General features: G+C 32.2%; 2 protein-coding genes across 2 annotated transcripts in view; one reads left to right on the forward strand and one right to left on the reverse strand.

The window, feature by feature from the left end:
- The first annotated feature begins 7 nt into the window (after positions 1-7).
- LOC106056294 (WD repeat-containing protein 48-like) lies at positions 8-15,664 on the forward strand. The gene is made up of 18 exons (XM_056015299.1): positions 8-201; positions 1,092-1,232; positions 1,680-1,755; positions 3,129-3,341; positions 4,426-4,616; positions 5,509-5,613; positions 6,349-6,468; positions 7,392-7,460; positions 7,754-7,850; positions 8,882-8,979; positions 9,365-9,472; positions 10,365-10,464; positions 10,891-10,962; positions 11,391-11,457; positions 11,623-11,737; positions 12,248-12,324; positions 13,084-13,279; positions 13,976-15,664. The coding sequence occupies exons 1-18, from the start codon at positions 154-156 to the stop codon at positions 14,120-14,122; spliced, it is 2,040 nt and encodes a 679-aa protein (XP_055871274.1). The 5' UTR covers positions 8-153; the 3' UTR covers positions 14,123-15,664.
- A 586-nt stretch (positions 15,665-16,250) lies between these two features.
- Positions 16,251-18,937, reverse strand: part of LOC106056299 (uncharacterized) — a 38,409-nt gene continuing 35,722 nt past the window's right edge. Inside the window, exons 16-17 of the mRNA XM_056015301.1 lie at positions 18,348-18,484; positions 16,251-17,677 (exon numbers count right to left, since the gene is read on the reverse strand). Coding sequence (XP_055871276.1) covers positions 17,502-17,677; positions 18,348-18,484 — 313 coding nt within the window. The 3' untranslated portion in view covers positions 16,251-17,501. The remainder of the gene's footprint in view (positions 17,678-18,347; positions 18,485-18,937) is intronic.

Raw genomic sequence — 18,937 nt, forward strand, 5'->3', positions numbered from 1 at the left:
TGTTTTTTTTTGTTTTTGTATGAAGCATCCGGTTTTAGTCTGCTTAGGGAGGCTAGACTAGATCAACATTCAACATCTAGAATTAGGACAATCTAGGGCTTGTTGAAAAATATCTAAATGAAATAAAACCGTAATAGATCTACCTCAAAGAAAATGTCTTTGCACAAAGGGTCTACAAATCAGGGCCGAAAGAAAGTACAGGTAGAATCTAGATTATGATCTGTCAAAGTCAATACACTTTGACTTTAAGTAGTTTATAAAAAAGTTTATAATTAGATCTATGACTTTATTATAGTTTATACAGTCAATGACAATTGAATGAATATTTCAATCTAGATCTATATTTTAAATTTCAATTATATTCAATATCATGAATATGATTAATGAATAATAAAATAAATAAGACACTGAACGTAATGAGTTAATGACTGACTAGTATTACTACATCTACTGTGATCTAGATCTCATGAAAATGAGTTTAAAAATTATTATATTATTTAATTATTTATATGATTGTCATACAGACTACACACAGTGACAGTAGTAATGTAGTACTAGTATACACTTCACACAATTGATACATTAATACAACATAATTAAATTAAAATACAATGATGATACAATAATACTATTTACTAATAGTATAATAGTAATAGGCCTAGGCAATCTTAAATTTATTGCTAGATTCTAGACTGTAGTCAAGATTTTGATCTATGACTATTCCCATCTCCCTAGATTTCAAAATGATGAAAATATATCAATCATTTGTATTCTAAAGACTAGTTTAAAACTTAAGGTTGAAGATGTAAAATTGTATTTTCTCAAAGTCAACACTTTCTTTTGTATGGAAGAAGGTATGATTGTGGTTGATGATAGTTAATATTTTTACTTAGCTTTCGTTTTTACATAGATTTTTGTGCTGAAAATAGTGAAACTACCTGATTTACTTATTACCTGCATAACTTACAGTGACTTACAAAGATAATCAATGGATGGACCCTTATAAAATGATTCTTGCAAAATAATAATTTTCTTCTAAATACTATGGGTGTTGCCTTGAAATCTAAGATGCATTAATAATGATTCCTCAGGTATCATTTGTGATTCGAGATGAGGTTGAGCGATGTCATAGGTCAGGAGTCAATGCCTTGCAGTTTGATCCAGCCCTGAACAGATTGTATTCTGCTGGAAGGGATTCAATCATTCGCATATGGCATACGCGACCAAATAAAGTAAGTAGTTGCTTATAAATAAATTGCTATCAAAATAACATGCCAATCAGGTCCTTGCAATGAATGCCTTATTCTAAGCTTTCTACTTATTTCAAATTATTTTTAGTGTTAGTGGTAAAAATCAATAATTTCCATAATTCCAGAACATATAAATATTTAAGATTTCATAAAACATGTCTTTTTAAATACTGTAGGTGTTTTTTTTATAATCTTAAAAGAACTATAAGAAAAGAAACTTATCAATGGTAATGTGGTATGCAATTTTGGACTGTCGTCAGGGTGGTTCCAAGTTTGAACCGTGCTGGACGGCAGCGGGATGATGAAATAATCTTCTATTCTAAAGGAGCATTCAAAACTATTAAAACAATCAAATCATTTTTATATTATTTTGAATCAAATTTACTCTTCAAATTTTGTATGTAAAGCGTTTGTCAACTCTCATTTCAGGATCCCTACATATTATCTATGGAGCACCATACAGACTGGGTAAATGATATTGTGCTATGCTGTGGTGGTAGAACTTGTAAGTACTTCTCAATAAGCTCAACTTTTTATAGGCTTTTTTGGGGGGAAAGTAAAGGAATTTAGACAAGCTGACCTTGTGACACACCACGTGACCATTGGTTATTGTCGTTAAAACAGGTGAACTTATAGTCTGTCACATAAAACTGAAGAACTTGAAGGAAACTTTGCTGATGATTTAATTGGTTATCAGTATTTCCTATTACCTTCAAGAGTGACTTACTGTTAAGCCTTACATTTTCAGATTCCCTTTTATAATTCAGGGTTTTTTTCCTAATAATAAATGTGCATTGACTTTTAAAATATTTTTTTAATGTAAAAAAAAAGAAGAAAGAAACAGCTTTGGTAATACTGTAATACAGTTTGGTTTAAAATGCATGCTTTGGAAATGTAGATGCTATCTTTACTTGTGTTGTATGTGGGTTTTGGATTGTAGCTCCATATTGCTAGTACAAATAAACTGATGTTGGCATTTGATATTATTAATTGTAGAACTTAAAATAACTTGAACAAACTTCTTTTTTTAAAGCAAAACTTAATATAACTTTTATTAACAATTTAGACAAATTTAACTTGAGATGAAATGAAATAAATTGATATTTTAACTAAATCTAACTCACAATAAAAATGTCATTATTCCTTCAAATTTCTGGGTTTCTTACCATAAATTAAGACAGACCCTGTTGTGATTTCATCATTCTCCAAGACCGAAAATGGATGCTGCCTTTCTTCATCATCACCTTGGAAACACTCACACACACTCCATAACACTAAATGTGTTACATTTCTTGATTGCGCTGTCTTTAGGGGTATGCCTTTCTACATCTAATAAACACAAATGTGGTATATGAGTATCATTCATCCAGTCACATGAACTGCACCATTTGTAAACACATTAAAATGTGAATAAACATAGGTCGCGATACACTGGGGCAACAATCTTATCATGAGTTTAAAAAGAAATAAAAAGTTAGAACTGGCCCCACTCTTAAAAAGAAATACATTTTGAAATTGGCTTTGACTTGTATACCAGTGTGACACCTTCCTCAGCATCCACAGGAATGAAAAATAACCACTTATGTAATGAGATACCCATATAGAACATTAGGTATAGGTTGAAGAGTAACACTTAACACCAGACCATTTGGTACATATCTGTCCCAAATATGCAGACCTCTTCAATGAAAGAAAAATGAAATACTACAAATATATTTATAAAAATAAATAATATATCATGTTTTTCATTTTCATGTTGTGCTAAATGTAATTATTCATATTGATTGTTTAACTACTTTTGGTGTCTATGGATAACTGGGACACATTCCTATCTTTTTTTTTTTTTTTAATTTCTTTTTTTTTTTTTTTTAATTTCAGTGATTTCAGCATCAAGCGATACAACGGTGAAAGTATGGAATGCTCACAAAGGTTTCTGTATGTCTACGCTTCGTACACACAAAGACTATGTCAAAGCCTTGGCTTATGCCAAAGATAGGGAGCAAGTAGCCTCAGCTGGCCTCGACAGGCAGATATTTCTGTGGGATGTCAACACCTTGACAGCTCTGACAGCTTCTAATAACACAGTCACAAGTATGTTAGGCTAGATATGTTTTCAAGCCAAGTGGTTGTCTGTTGTTTTGTTTTTTTAATATTTGTATCATTTGTTTAATTTGCATGATTCAATCATCAAGCATAGGTAGTTTATATTTAAAAACGAAGGTTTTTAATTTTAATTAAATATTTACTGCCATAGTGCTTGTAGATTTATAATAATGATAGCTGAGCAGTAAAGTTTCTTGACTGTCAAACTTACATTAGGGCTCCTCTGGGTCCATCTTTCACTTGTGCCTACTTAACAGCTGTTGAGAAATAGTCATCTTCTTTTTTTTAAGTAACATTTGTATTTTATAAGATAAGATAATAAGGAATAAAGTAAAAAGTTCCCCTTTCAAACCTTGTGGTCTGTAGTGCAGATGATGTAAAGGTCATCTGTTTCTGTGGCCTACGGTTTACGAGGGTGTCATGTGGCCAGCACAACAACCAAGTGTCTTTACTTTTCCCCAACTAATGTCAGGTACCCATTAGAGCTGTGTGGACTCAGAGGCGCCCAAAGATCCCGAAATTCAAAATCCCAGTCTTCACCAGGATTCAAACCCAGGACCCCGGTATGGAAGCCAAGCGCTTTACCGCTCAGCCAGTACGCCTCCATAATAAGGAATAGAAGTTGGTTTTCTGTATTAGTTGTAAAACATCCTCATTAGCTGTTTTAGCTGAAACAGAAAATCTTATTACTTGCCCTTACATCTCTAGATCTTGTAAAATTGATGAACTTATGACAGAAGAATATTATCTTTTATTGCTGTCATTCCAACTCAAGGGGTTATGTAGGCCTAGTGGTAGAGCACTAGGTTACTAGGCCCATTATTGTAGATTCTTATTCATGATGATTTATTCTGAACTTTCTAACTCATTAAGTAAGTTGTTGCTCATTGTGCTTTCAATGTTACTATTTTTAAACTGTGGGCTATATTGAATTGGTTGAATTCTATTTCATGTGTCAAAGTTCTGTTTGGGAAACTTAATGTAACTTACTTTAGACCTATTGCTGAAATAAATGTAATGTTCACTTAAAATTTATTCTTTTTTTTTTTTTTTTGTTGTTTTTATTTAACAGCATCAAGTTTAAGTGGCAATAAGGATTCTATTTATAGTCTGGCCATGAATCAGTCAGGAACAGTTATAGTGTCTGGGTCCACAGAAAAAGTATTGAGGGTCTGGGATACACGCATGTGTCAGAAACTAATGAAGTTGAAAGGTCATTCAGACAATGTGAAGGCCTTATTGCTCAACAGAGATGGAACTCAGGTATAGTGAAACAGTGTACATTTCTAGCATCATAATTTCTTATCAAGTTCAGACATAAGAAGAACAAGCAAAACATTATAAGAATTGCTAAGGAGTGTATGTGTGTGATTCCAAGGTAACAACAAGGAAAGGGGGTGTTTTTGGTGGTGTAGGGGGAAGAGTTTCTGGTGAAACCACAAGATGGTCTGTCATAATTTATGTTACTATAAGTCATGGAAGTGATAGTTTAAGGACTGAAGGGAGTTTTACTGAGAGACTTGAGACAGAAAGGATGTGTATTTGTATTAAGTTTTATATCTTGTTTTAGTTATCATTTCATTTGTTGCTACTTTCAAGTTGAATCAATGTGTATACTTATCAAGTAATGTTATATTTAATTTGGTTTTAAAAGAAGTCTGTTCAAGTTTATTTCATTCAGAATGTAATAAGCCTACATCAGTTTAGCTGTCGTAGTTGTTTAGAACCACAGTCCAACAACTGAGCATAAAAACGTATATATGTGTGTGTATGTATAAATGAAAAGCTATGTTTTTATTATTAATATATTGGTTAGAAAATTGTTTTACAACTTATTTTCCTTATTTCCTTATTTTATTGTATCTCATAACAGAAACTTAGTTTAATGGAGATAAATTCTAACATAGTAAATTAGTAACAATGTTTTGTTTTGTTTTTTATAAATAATTTTGAACATTTTTAAGTATTTTTGTTTGTTGTTTATGTAATTAAATTAATTTTGAAAATTATAATAGGATTTTTTGTGCATTTGTATGTAATCACATTATTAACTAAATATATGTGTCTGAGAAGTTATTATTTTTTAATAAATCATTAGCATTAAGTTTATTTCAATAACTTCTATATAAACTTTTAATCTTCTTTCTAAATGTAGTGTTTATCAGGAAGTTCTGATGGCACCATAAGGCTCTGGTCACTTGGCCAGCAGAGGTGTGTTGCCACTTTCAGAGTACATGATGAAGGGGTTTGGACATTGCAGGTTTGATCATAAGATTTTTAGTAATAAAGTTTAATTTTATCAAATGTCTAATGTTTTGACTTGAACAATTCTTCCAGTAGTCAACAAGGACATGCAATTTATTCTCTTGTCAGTATCTGAACATTTGATCACTTGCCACAAGCTTAACTATAGTTAAGACTCATGAACACTATTTACAATGGGAAAGATATTTCACTAACCCAATAGCTCCTAATGCAATACAGTGTGTCTTTAACGTTTAAGTCTTACAGCAAGATAATGCTTTGGGATGCTAGCAACAGTTTTTAAAACTTTCCTATACTAAGAGCTTATCATATCTCATTTAAAACGAGAACTAGAGCGTGGTGACTATTTTTTTTTTTTAGTTTAAACCGGATGTGTATTGCTTTTTTAGTGTTTTTAAAAATAATTTTTCAAAGAAACAGGCCCATAGCCCCAGTTGGAACATGAGTATTTTTGAAGCGTTTTTATATTCTAAATGTATTTAAATTATAAATTTTTAAACTAGACATATCATTCTATTTTTTAAAGTTGTTTATTGATTTATTTATATTAGTATTAGATCTTAAATTTTTATTATTTTTTCAAAATGTTTATTATCTATCTTTTTTTTATTCAGTTATTGGGCAGGATTTTTCAAACGGGAAATAGGAACTATAGGGTTAATTTATTTGATCAATAAATTATGTTCTGTTTGTTGGCATCTTAAATATTTTGTGTATGTTTAACTTTCAGGCCAATGAATCTTTCTCTGTTGTATTCTCTGGGGGTCGTGACAGGAGGGTCTGGGCAACAGATATCAGAGTTCCAGAGAACAGAGAGCTCATTTGTGAAGAGAAGAGTCCAGTGCTGAAGGTGATTATAGATTATATAACTTATAATTATCCTCTGTTTGGGTCCTAGAACTGACCAAGTTTTAGATTAATCCCCATTACTCAGTTCCACTGATGGTTATCACTTTTGGGAGAGGTGGGAATGGCTATGATTTCGAGAATGAATAATGCCCGGGCTTTCATCTCGCTTGTTCTACGAGATAAACCATAGTTGTTACGGCTGAAGGAGGCCAACAAGAAAATGGTCAAAGTTTTTTTAACAAAGAATACTATTGCAAGACAATTGTATGTGTTTTTCTGTCCAGTTGGTGATACCTATCAAGATTTTTTTGGTTTATGGGAATGTAGTGTGAAGTAGTCTGGATCCAGGATGTATTGATTCCATAGAGTATTCCTGGGGCACAATCTAATACTTTAGATATCAGAAAATGAATGATGGGCTATGAATTACACTATTGATTCTTATTTAATAGTTTCAGTGTTGGGACAAATGTCAAAAAGCCCAGAGAGTCCCAAGAAGGCTACACATGCTTGAACTATAAAGCAAAAAAAGTAAAGTTCTCCTTTCAGACCTTGCGATCTATAGGGCAGATGATGTTTAGGTCATCTGTTTCTTTGGCCAGCATAATGACCAACCGCCTTTACTTTCCCCTACTTAAGTCAGGTACCCATTAGAGTTGGTTGGACTCAAGGGGGCCCTGAAAATCTGAATTTCAAAATCCAAAGTTTTCACAGAGATAGGAACGCAGGGCCCCAGGTTCAGAAGCCAAGCGCTTAACTGCTCAGCCACCGCACCCCCATGCTTGAACTAGCCGTCGTAAAAACATTTAAAACTCAAGCCTCTTCAGGCGATAAGTTATTTGATTTCAAAATGTAATATTTCTTTTGCAACTTACAGTATTAAAGGTGAATATTTTGTTTACCTTATTGTTTTGTTTTCACCAGCTGGAGCTTGTTGAGTCTCCGCAGCCAAGTGTTTGGGTTTCAACAACAGACTCTACTATCAAAAACTGGGTGAGCTCTTTTTTCTGATACAATACATTTACTGAGGAGATTAAAGTTTTAATATTACAAAACTAATCTAATGGCATTATCAATAAATATTTATTATATAAAATTATTCAGTGGAGAGTATCATTGTTTTATGTGTGCATTACTTTATTTGTGAAATAATATTCTTTCACATTGGCATGGCTTGAAAAGTATGGCTAATTTTGTCTAAAGCTATTGTAATAATTAGGTTGTATAATTGAAAAGATGTTCAATGATTAATTTAAATATTTTTTTTGTTTCATATGCTGGTACAGCCCATCAAGGTTCCCAACAGTCGGTCATCTGGTGACTATGACAATGACAGGTGGAGGGCTACTCCAGCTTTCTCACAGCCTTCTATGGTCATTAAAGGTATGTGATGTTTTTTTTTCCATTATTAATCTTCATAACATTTATTGTAGTAATCAGTTGTATAACCAACAGGTAGTTGTAAAAAAAAAATTTTAAATCATCATATGACCTAAGTCAGAAGATTAAGTTAGTACTTTGTATGTTATATATAGACTTCATCTCATTGTGACATATCTATTAAGTAACTGGGGCAATATGTTTAAGTGCTGGATGACAATTATGTCTTGATCAATGTTACGATAAGATTGTGTTGATGTGTTGATCAGACAATGTATTTCTGATGTTCTGATTTCATAAAGCTCTTCCTTTTAAACAAGTACTGAACACTCAAACAATATCAAGATGCTGGAGAAACAAATGTATAGTACAAACTCAAAACTGAGATCCTTTTAATATAAATACAAAGCTTTTATTCTGGAACTAGGAATCACTATAGTAATATACACTCTTTATAAATGTACAATAAAATTTAATTAAACTCCTTTACTTCTGTTTCAGTCCCCCAAACTGCTAATGCATCTCTTTAAATACCTTTTATAATCTTCCTTTTCCCCAAGCTCCATATAGTGACATTCCTTAATGAAGAATATTGGCAGGACCATGTCATTTATTGGCGTTGTTTCTATAGCCCTTGTTAATGAAATCAGCTGAAGTACCCAATAAAAACTGTGTTAATTTGGTAACTAAAAATGCAAGCCTCCTCTAGCTTTTGAACTAAGACCATTGGTTCTGCACCTTAGTATTTTACTACCCAATATTTTACCTCTCCTTTCTTGGTAGGCCTGACATTTAAACAAGAATTTTTTAGTCTTTGAGACATTGCAACCCAGCATATTTAGTTGAACCACTCAACACTCTTCTGTACAGTCACTATGACACAATGTGTAGTAAGTCTTAACCACTGTTTCTTGAGTACACTGAATGAGCCTCTGTAGGCCACAATTCATTCATGAAAAGACATTCTGATGCTAGTGATGACTTAAATAAATGTTTAAACATTGCATAAGCCAACAGTCGTCTCTGTTTTTCAGGTGATCCAAGCATACGGCAGTATCACGTACTGAATGATAAAAGGCACATATTAACTAAGGATACAGATGACAATGTTGTCTTATGGGATGTCCTTACTGTAAGTCTCCTTAATGTCATTATAGAACAAGTTTATTTTACTTTTTAACATATAGATAGTTTTTAAATAAAGCCCAAAATACACTCTTTTTGTCCATTGTATTGTATAGAAAGTTGGCTTGAAATGACAATATTTTTAAAAATAATTCTATGATGCTAGTGTAAAAACTTATCAGATTATTTACCGTGTCACCCTGCATAGTATTATAGCTGGAGGAAAAAGGGGTGACAGGTAAAACGAAAATGGCTTGAAGTCATTATTTCAACAAATTTTAGAGGTGATAGGTCACTTGCGGCAATAATCTACCAGACTGCTGAAGGTAAAATAAATATATTATCTTACTTAGTTTTTGTGTTATTTATTTTTTTATTTTTTTTTATTTCAGGCCAGAAAAGTTGAAGAATATGGGAAGGCAGACTTTGAAGAAATTGTTAAAAAGCATTTTAAAATGGTTTTTGTCCCTAATTGGTTTACTGTGGACCTCAAGACAGGGGTAGGTAACAAATTGTGATAAACAGTTGATTTAAATAAACACTTAAGAATACACAAATATAAAGTTATTCATTGCAGTTTTGTCTTAGAATTTTAAAAGAAAATCATAACTCTTCAATAGGTGAGTGGTAAAGTAATAGCACTAGTTGAAACCTTTTCATTTCAGATGGAAAATTTAATAGCCTTGATATGCTATATATTCAGTTTATCATATCTAAACACCTCTGCACAACACTAATCAAAGGATCTATAGAAATATTGTTTGGTATAATGTTAGGATAACATTTGTAAAAAATTGTTTCCAAAATGTAATAGTAATTAGTTGTCAACTTTATCAATAAATTTTCACAAGTTTTGTCTCACATAGCCTTCTCTTCCTGTTTTGGTGCTTAAAATATTTTTTTCGTGTTTAAAATATTTTTTTCATGTTGTGTGACTAAACACTTTGATATAAACTTTTCTACTATAAATTTCTTGATCTGTTTGCAAAGGGTTCATCCATTTTAAAGATTAAGATTTCTAGTTTTCCTTCTGGTAAATTTTTTGAAATAACACTTAAACATCATGTCACACTCATCTGTGAATACATACAATTAGGGATCGTGAAGGTAATTTGGTACTTTTTTTTTTTTTTTGGTTTAAGATATTCTCCTGTGTTGTGATCACTCAATACCCTGGTAAATATAAGGCCTCGTAAAATTATCATAGGATTAGGAAAGAAACTGATTATGGAATTCCCAGATGAAATTTTTCTTAGAGGGATAGTGTTATACACCACTTTCCAGCTGCTCACTCTTCACAATGCTTGCCCTATGTTTCAGCTGCTCAAACTTCATTTACTTGCTCTTTGTTTCAGCTGCTCAAACTTCAAAATGACTTGCTCTTTGTTTCAGCTGCTAACAATTCATCTAGAAGAATCAGATTGTTTTGCTGCCTGGATGTCCACAAGAGATTTAGGTTTAGAGCTCCCTGCAGATGCTCCCGAGACCAAGAGTAAGTCTTTTGCCTCACACAAACTCTAGAAAGGAAGTTTTGGTCTGTTGCATATTTTGTTAAATCCTCTTTTGATAGTAAGAATTTTTAAATAACTCTGGGATATGGTGGTTGAATCACAAAGCACTTGACTTCCAAAATAAATTTGTTCAAATCCCACTAGAATCTTACTGTTGGAGATTTGAGAATACCTCTCAGCTCTCCCACCCCCGTCTCCTTTGTTTAATTTAGTTTTGCTCTCAGTGTATCCCTATTGGTACGTAACATTTTTTGTCTGAAAGTAAAGATGGTTAGCCATTGTTCTTGCCATGTAACACCCTCTTAAATCCTTGGCCACAGAAACTCAAAATTAGCTGACAATTATTTTGTTCTGGTTCTCAAACTTTGTGTGTTGTCACTAACATTGATGACATTTGATTTTGACAGCCAACATTGGTACTACATTACTTCAAGCCTTGTTGGACTACTGGCCTAAGTGTCATCCTGAGGACAGTCAGGGTAAGTATAGAGTTACTTTCACTAGAGTTGTAGTGAAAAGTAAGCTTGTTTGCCTTGACATATGTGTTCTTGTCTGCCATACTTTTAGCTGTAGATTGTGCAATATATGATTGAGAGAAAGGCAGCATTGTAATTTGAAATAAATTTGGTTTATAGAAATAAATCTGAATTAGCATGTAACAAAACATTTTCGTTAGTAGAATATTTTTTTACTTATAAAGTTAAAAAAATTTTTAAGACAAATACAACTTTATTCTGTACTAGAATTGCTAAATGTGATCAGTTTATGTCTAATAAGCCTGTGTAATAAGGAGAAATATTAATTTTAATGGCATGTTGCTGTGTGCTGACTTAGGATGTAATGTAATAATTTAAACTTTTAAATAGTGATTTTATACAGTTTATTTTTTTATTGTTTGAATAATCAGATCCAGAGCAAGAGAAACTTCCTGTGCCATATTTTACAGTGCCTGGGCATACACCTGTGATATTTAGGTTTGTTGTTTGTAACTTTTGAAATTTGAACATGAAAGTAATTCATGTATTCAATTTTTTAATTTTATTTGAAATAGATAAATTTTTACTAAGTTAGTTGTGCATTAAATTTAGTGGTTTGTAGGCTAAAAAACAATATTTATTTTTTTTTGTTTATTTTCTCAGTGAGGTTGGAGGTCGGACACTGTTCCGTCTGCTAGCTAGAGATGCTGGAGGTGAGACGGAGCACATGTTACTAAAGGAGACAGTGCCTCCCTGGGTGCTTGATGTCATTGTTTTTGTAAGTTTCTACATCTAGTTAGTTTGTCAGACATTATTCATTATTTTTGTTTGATTCATCACACTAAGAATGAAATATTTGAAATTTTCTTTAGTGGTCTCCAAAAGATATTATTAATTTTTTTTGCTGTCTGTATGTCCGTCAATCTGCCTGTTAATTTTAAAGCTAAATATCTGAAAAAGGCATTTGAAAATATGATTTAAACATTGTCTGCATCTTGTTTGTAATAAATGTAACAGTAACTGAACATGAATGATTACACTTTTAACATTAATTCTGCATATTGTATGTACATTTAAGTCTAATTTTAAAATAAAATGTATTAGGCTACTTTTGTTATTCACTAGTTGTGTTTAACAAAAAACAAAGTAGTGAATCTTTGTTTAATGTCAAGTCTAAATACAAACTATAGCCTTTCAAATAACTTCATTTATTTTGTTTCCATGTTAGCACATACACATTTTGTATGTTTTTCTCGTTGAAAAAAAAAAGGTTTAATTTTATTAACAGAAAGAGATGCCAAAGTTTAACAAGCTGCCATTTTTCTTACAACCTCATCCTAGCACAGGCATCAAGCCAATCAAAAAGTAAGTTCTCATTTTACCCATTGTGCTTGGCCTACTTTGTCAAACTAAGCCTGAGTTGAGCTTTCAATCTGTGTACGTTAAAACTTAGGGAGTCTACCATGGGGAAAATACAGGAGCAGACACCCTAAGGTGCTAGCCCTATTGATTTATTATTACTTAAACAAATTGTTTCCCGTAATTAAAGAGCATAATTAATGCTGAAAATAAATTATTTATTATAGTTATAAAACAATTACAAAACATGACTTATCTCTTTACAGTAAACAAAATTGTTTCTGTGTGTATGCTGAAACATTAGATAAATAGCATCCTTAGGCACATGCCTTTTTAATTTGTTATCATGACCTTTTTTTTTTCAAGTAATAGTAAAAGTATTCAACGAATAGTTTGATTATTCAACTAATAGTAAGAGTATTCAACTAATAGTAAGAGTATTCAACTAATAGTAAGAGTATTCAACTAATAGTAAGAGTATTCAGCTAATAGTAAGAGTATTCAACTAATAGTAAGAGTATTCAGCTAATAGTAAGAGTATTCAACTAATAGTAAGAGTATTCGACTAATAGTAAGAGTATTCAACTAATAGTAAGAGTATTCAGCTAATAGTAAGAGTATTCAACTAATAGTAAGAGTATTCGACTAATAGTAAGAGTATTCAACTAATAGTAAGAGTATTCAAGTAAGAGAAAGTATAAAATTCTTTTATAAGTCTTCTAGTAGCTTGCTAGTACATTAATAACTTGTTTCTCTCCTGCCCAGAGATCGTCTGTCTGCCAGTGATATGATCAACGTTAGAAAAGTTATAGAACATGTCTATGAGAAAGTCCTTGGTCAAGGTTCAGACGCAGGGTCACAGGCAGCCACAAGCAACAGCCATGAGAAGGAGACAGAAAAAGAGGAGGAGCCATCTTCCTGTGTGGCCGAGGAGAGAGTAGAACTACTGTGCAATGATGTGGTGAGTTCACACATTTCTTGGATGAAAGACATTTCTAAAGAAGTTACTTGAACAAGAATCAAAATTTTAAGATCTCTTACTAAGTCATTGCAGTAAACTAATAGCTGTTTCTATACTTTGAATCTAGCATCTTCGTTCAGTCTAGGCTTGTGATTAGGCTTCTTTATTAAACCACTTTTAAAAAGCTTTTCTTAAAAGGTAAAATATTTTTATGGGTAGATTGTTTTACGTTCTTAAATTTAAATTTCTCCTTTCTCTTATGAGATGTGCAAAGTAAAAATTCAGTTTTCTTCATCAGACTAGAACCCCAGACCTTCTGCTACATGTGCTTAATCAATTGACCTCCCTAAAGCAACTTTTAAAATGTATTTTTTAACTCTTTATCTCCGTAATTATTTTCCATTTTCTAACAGAATTGTTCATTTTTCTTATTTGTACAATCTACCCTCTTATGATTAAACTTAAACTTCAATAACATTTTTGTTTGTTATCAGAAAACGTTACTTTTGGTATAGAATTATAGGAGAATGCATGTTCCTTTTATATAACACAAATACATGTTTATAAAACCAAAAATGAATTTAATTTAATGGGGTCAAATCAACGATGGTATCATTAATTAGGAGAGAAAGAGTTACATCTAATAATGCAAAGTGCTACTTATATTTAAAGCCACTTTTTGTGTTCTGTGTGCAGGTATTGGATCCCAATATGGACCTTCGGACCGTCAGACACTTTATATGGAAACAAACAGGGGACTTGACTCTACATTACAGACCTCTGTCCAAGAAAGACTATCCATCCTTTTCTAAATATTCAGCAATGACATCAGCGGAGACTTGATTCATTATTTGCCTCACTGTGATGTGTGAACAGAGTTGTTTCTCCATTGAAACAAACTATTTATACATGTTATAAAGTGTACATAACTTCAATGTTTTGAGCATCAAAATGTGTCTATTCGGAAGAACTCTTTTACCTGCCTTCTGGTCAGCTCTCACAGAGAAGTAGACGCTGGACTGGTTTGCACTTCAGATTTCAAAAAGATGATGCTGATCATCACTATCTTCAAAAAACATGTGTACTATACATAATCTACACAGCAGTTAATGACAGTTTCTTTCCATGATGCACCATTCCTACTGAGCTTGAACTGAGAAACATAGCTTTATATGGTTATGTGAAACAATTTGTTTTAAACTGCTTTGGAGAAGATCTCTACAAATCAAGAGATACAATTTCATGAACAACGTGGCCATATCCTGCCAAAGGTAGTGGTGTCTTCTTTTGAAATAGACATGTTAGTACATTACCGGTAATGTTGGCACCTGCATTTAGTTTTGATTCCTATTTGGTCTGTGGTCTCAAGCTAGATCTACATCTACAAAGTGTTCTCAAGAAACTATGTTCTAATTGTACACACAGATTTTACAGTGAGACTGTTGACAGTTTCTAGCTCCTACTATTTAGTTAGGGCATCATCATAGCCCATGAATTATAATATAATGAGATCTTATCTGCAAGTCCAGTGATATAGATATATATTTATATTGATAAGTTTGAATACTGTCCCCTCAACAGGGCACTTTTAAAAACCTTGACTGATTCTTTAAAGCAAATGTCTGCATCTTTTTAAACATGCCAAAGAGGATTATAGAGACCATTGTAATGTTTTGTTTTCGGTACCAGTATAAATAGAATTCTAAAATAATGTATGCAAATTATAAACTAAGAAATGGTTTAGAAATTAATACTTAAGTTTTTGTTGAGAAAAAAATAAAACTGTGAAGCCTTTCAACATTTGTAAATTACACTACATTTAGCTTAAAGTCTGTGTATATTAAAACACTCTCTCTAACGACAATAATATATTGTTCTATGATAATATATATTTTGATGTTAATACTGATCACTATTATTTGATACCTCCTTTTTTTATTATTATTGTGGGGAACTTTTTTATCTGGCTAAGAGCTATTTGTTTGGTTGTTGTTTTTTTTTATAAATTTGTATGCACCAATAATGGCACATAATGTGGGAATTTAAATAAAGGAGACTTAGATTCTTGCTTGATTTTTTTAAAGTGAGAAGAATAAAATTATGTTCATGTTTTCCTTTTTTTTTTTTCTACCTCCAAAACTGGAATTCCCAGTTTCTAATGTACAGAAATAAGATTGTACATGATTCTGAAAGATTTGTTTAAGACTAGTGATTTTAAATTTTGGAACTTTTGTTTCCATATTGTTTGAAAAAATAATTACTTTTTTTTACTATCAATCAAAATATCTACTTCCAGTAGTTTTTTTGTGGCTTGAATAATTTCTTGTGATTCTAAACTTTAATTGTAAGTGATCCTTTAAATAATTAAAGAGACATAGTTTGTTATTTGTACTGCATTATTTCTTTGTATAAATTGTTAATATGCTTTTTTAAAACTTTTAATATCTGCAGGCTGCGCCTATTGAACATTCTTGGTGTTTAGTTTCACTCTGATTGTGTTGACTTTTCACTGATCAATGCAAACTGTATAGAGACTTAGAGATTTTCATACATGGTGGTAAAGCTATAAATAGCCAGCTTTTTGGTGTACCAAATAATGGAAGTGTTGATAAGCTAGGTGTTTTATGTGATACATTTTGTGCAGTGCAGAATCCATTCTCTTCTATTCCTAGCACACAATACATTCAATTGTGTTGATAAGCTAGGTGTTTTATGTGATACATTTTGTGCAGTGCAGAATCCATTCTCTTCTATTCCTAGCACACAATACATTCAATATGGAGGAGAGATAAGACTCATTCTGTCTTGAAACTTATTTAACCCTAAACTAGCTAAAAAGAGATTAGATATGCATCAGACATTTGTTAAAAGTAACGCTCAATTCTCAATGTTAAGTTGGCAACAGTAAAGTGTCCTTGACATTGTTTAGTTTCTTCTGAAAATCTCTAAAAAACTTAAATAAAACAAGAAAGAATTTAAACAACTTTTATTGAAGTACCAGAATTGTGATGAATTATAAAATTACAACATGTGTATCAAACAGTAGAAACACAAATTGAAAGAGATAAAGTGATTACAAAATATACAACAAATAAATAGTTCATCGGAAAATAGATCTGGTAGAAGTAAACTAAAAGTCAGAAAATATAAAGATGTGTATGTTTACTATTTGGATTACACGCAGGTAGGCTGTGGATAGGTATGAGATTAAAAAAATGATGGATAGATCACAACTTGCCTGATTAAGAAAAACTTAATGACGGCATATTTTGTAAAGACTTCTTTCCCACACAAGCAATAAAAAATTAAAATGGGACAGCAGTGATTCTATTGTAAGCATTATAGCCAAATATGTCTCTTTTTAAGGTCTGATACCAGTTTGGCTCTAAACTAGTGCAACTCATTTTATCAGCATGGAATACAGACCTATTGGAGGCTGCATATCTGACCATGTGAAAGGGAGTTTTGATCAAAGCTCAAAACACAAATGAAATCAAAGTAGTACAGCTATATATACAAATCATCTGGTGTCTAGAACATTATCATTGCATGGACTGGTATAATTGAAGGTTCTTAAATAAGGCCACAAGTATATGAGCACTGCCACTTTATAATCAAATGGGTATTTGCTTTGAATGCATTTAGTACATGTCAATAGAAAACAAACTTTAGAAATGATGCTGTTTAAGGAAAAAGATTTAGTAAGCCCCTAAGGTGAAAGAAATTTTTTTTATTAATCATTGCATAAAATAATATCATCAAATGTCCTTTTATAACAAGACTTTTTCTAGGCATATTTAACAAAAACATAAATGAAAACTTTGAGATTATCAGAGGCTTTAACTATCATCAAACTACAATAACTTCATGGGAAAAATATCACTGTAACAAAGTAGTAGGGAGTGCACTCATTTACTCAAGTCAAGTCTTTCTAAGCAAGAAGAACAAAAATCTTTTTATTCGCATCCATTTCATACAGCGCTATATTAGGCCCGGATACAACCCCTAATGAGTACATAGACATAAATAAATACAAGTTTTCACAGCGCAATCATTGACTAGCATACAAAAGAATTGATGTATAAAACACTTCAGCATGAAGGGGTTAGCATTCCTCATGATTTTCTATTACAAATAAAGAAGACAATAATGCACAAAAATGGGCCAGGGAAACTGTAGTTAGTTTCATGAGGAAAAATTTTGGTCAGTTTTGCCGTTTGTGTCAGCAGGTTAAGTTCACGACATCTACCTCATCAACTCTGGCCCCTAGCATTTCTTCCCATTTGTAGCAACTCATATCCACCTCCTGTAGCAACCATTCACTAGTATTGATTTCCTGCATGCTGTAGCGTTGCCTTGGGTTCACTTGCAACAAACCAAACAGCAATGTTGCCAAATCTGAAACGGAAGCAATAAGTCTGGGTATTTTATGATTGTAACGCCTCTCTTTGGTGACTTAGTAAGAATGCAAGTCCTTTTGCTTTAAAAATTAAGTTTACATAAACTGAGCGGTAAAGCGCTTGCCTTCCGAACCAGGGGTCCTGGGTTCAAAGACAGAGATTTTTATTTTAGGGATCTTTGGGTGCCTCTGAGTTCACCCAGCTCTAAAGGGTACATGACATTAGTTGGAGAAAAGTAAAGGCGGTTGGTCATTGTGCTGGCTACATGACACCCTCGTTAACCATAGGCCACAGAAACAGATGACCTTAAATCATCTGCCCTATAGACCACAAGGTCTGAATGGGGAACTTACATAAATTGTGCAATAATATTTTTACAATGATGAAACAAGTTAGATTGTGTTACTCAATAGCTGCATGGAAGTCAGATGAAATGGATTAATATCAATTGTTGTCTTTGATAGTGATTTGTGAGTACAGCAGAGGGCCCCTCTATGAGTTGTGTGTGAGAACATCTCTATTACCTTGTTATTAACAGAATAAATGTAACCCAGTGGTGCCAATTTATATGATTACGAATGTATGTTTTATTAATCAAATGTAGAGTATAGAAGGGGTCACATTGAAAACATACAAATACAATTTTTGTTAATGAAAAAACAAATTACCTTCAGAAATTGGATAAGGTAGTTCAGATGCTGTCAGCTCGTAAGGTCCAGATTCGACTGTAAAAGGATTCTCTTGAAACACAATTGTAAACAAAGTTACACCTAAAGCCCAGATGTCCAGTTCTGGACCATAGTAACTAGATGTCAATAAAAACGAACAAGACATAATTAAAAAAAAAAAAAGTAAAATTATTAGCTATTTTATTAGCATTTATTTTTAATCATCAATATATATAAGTCCAGACATTCTGTTATCCCCTGTAATAAGGTGTGCTAGATCTACTGTAATGTTTTTGTATTGATTTTAGCTATGGGGCAATAAAAAAAAATACAGGACCAGATTGATAAAAAAAAAAAGTTTGAAGACAAAATGTACATTTTTAGAAAGAAAAGTACAAGGCTATGTATTAGTGTAATTTAGTCTCAGTCACTTCTTTTAAGCATTTAGATAATAGTCTATTACTGAAGACCCAAGAGGAAAGACTTAGAAGACACGCTTTTTCTAAATAAAATTGAGAAGCATATGTCGAATATTGACAAACTTGCAACCCATACAGGATATAGGCACCTGAGAGCAGACAAGAGTAAGA

The sequence above is a fragment of the Biomphalaria glabrata genome, chromosome 17, assembly GCF_947242115.1.
Source record: "Biomphalaria glabrata chromosome 17, xgBioGlab47.1, whole genome shotgun sequence".
NCBI lineage: Eukaryota > Metazoa > Mollusca > Gastropoda > Planorbidae > Biomphalaria > Biomphalaria glabrata.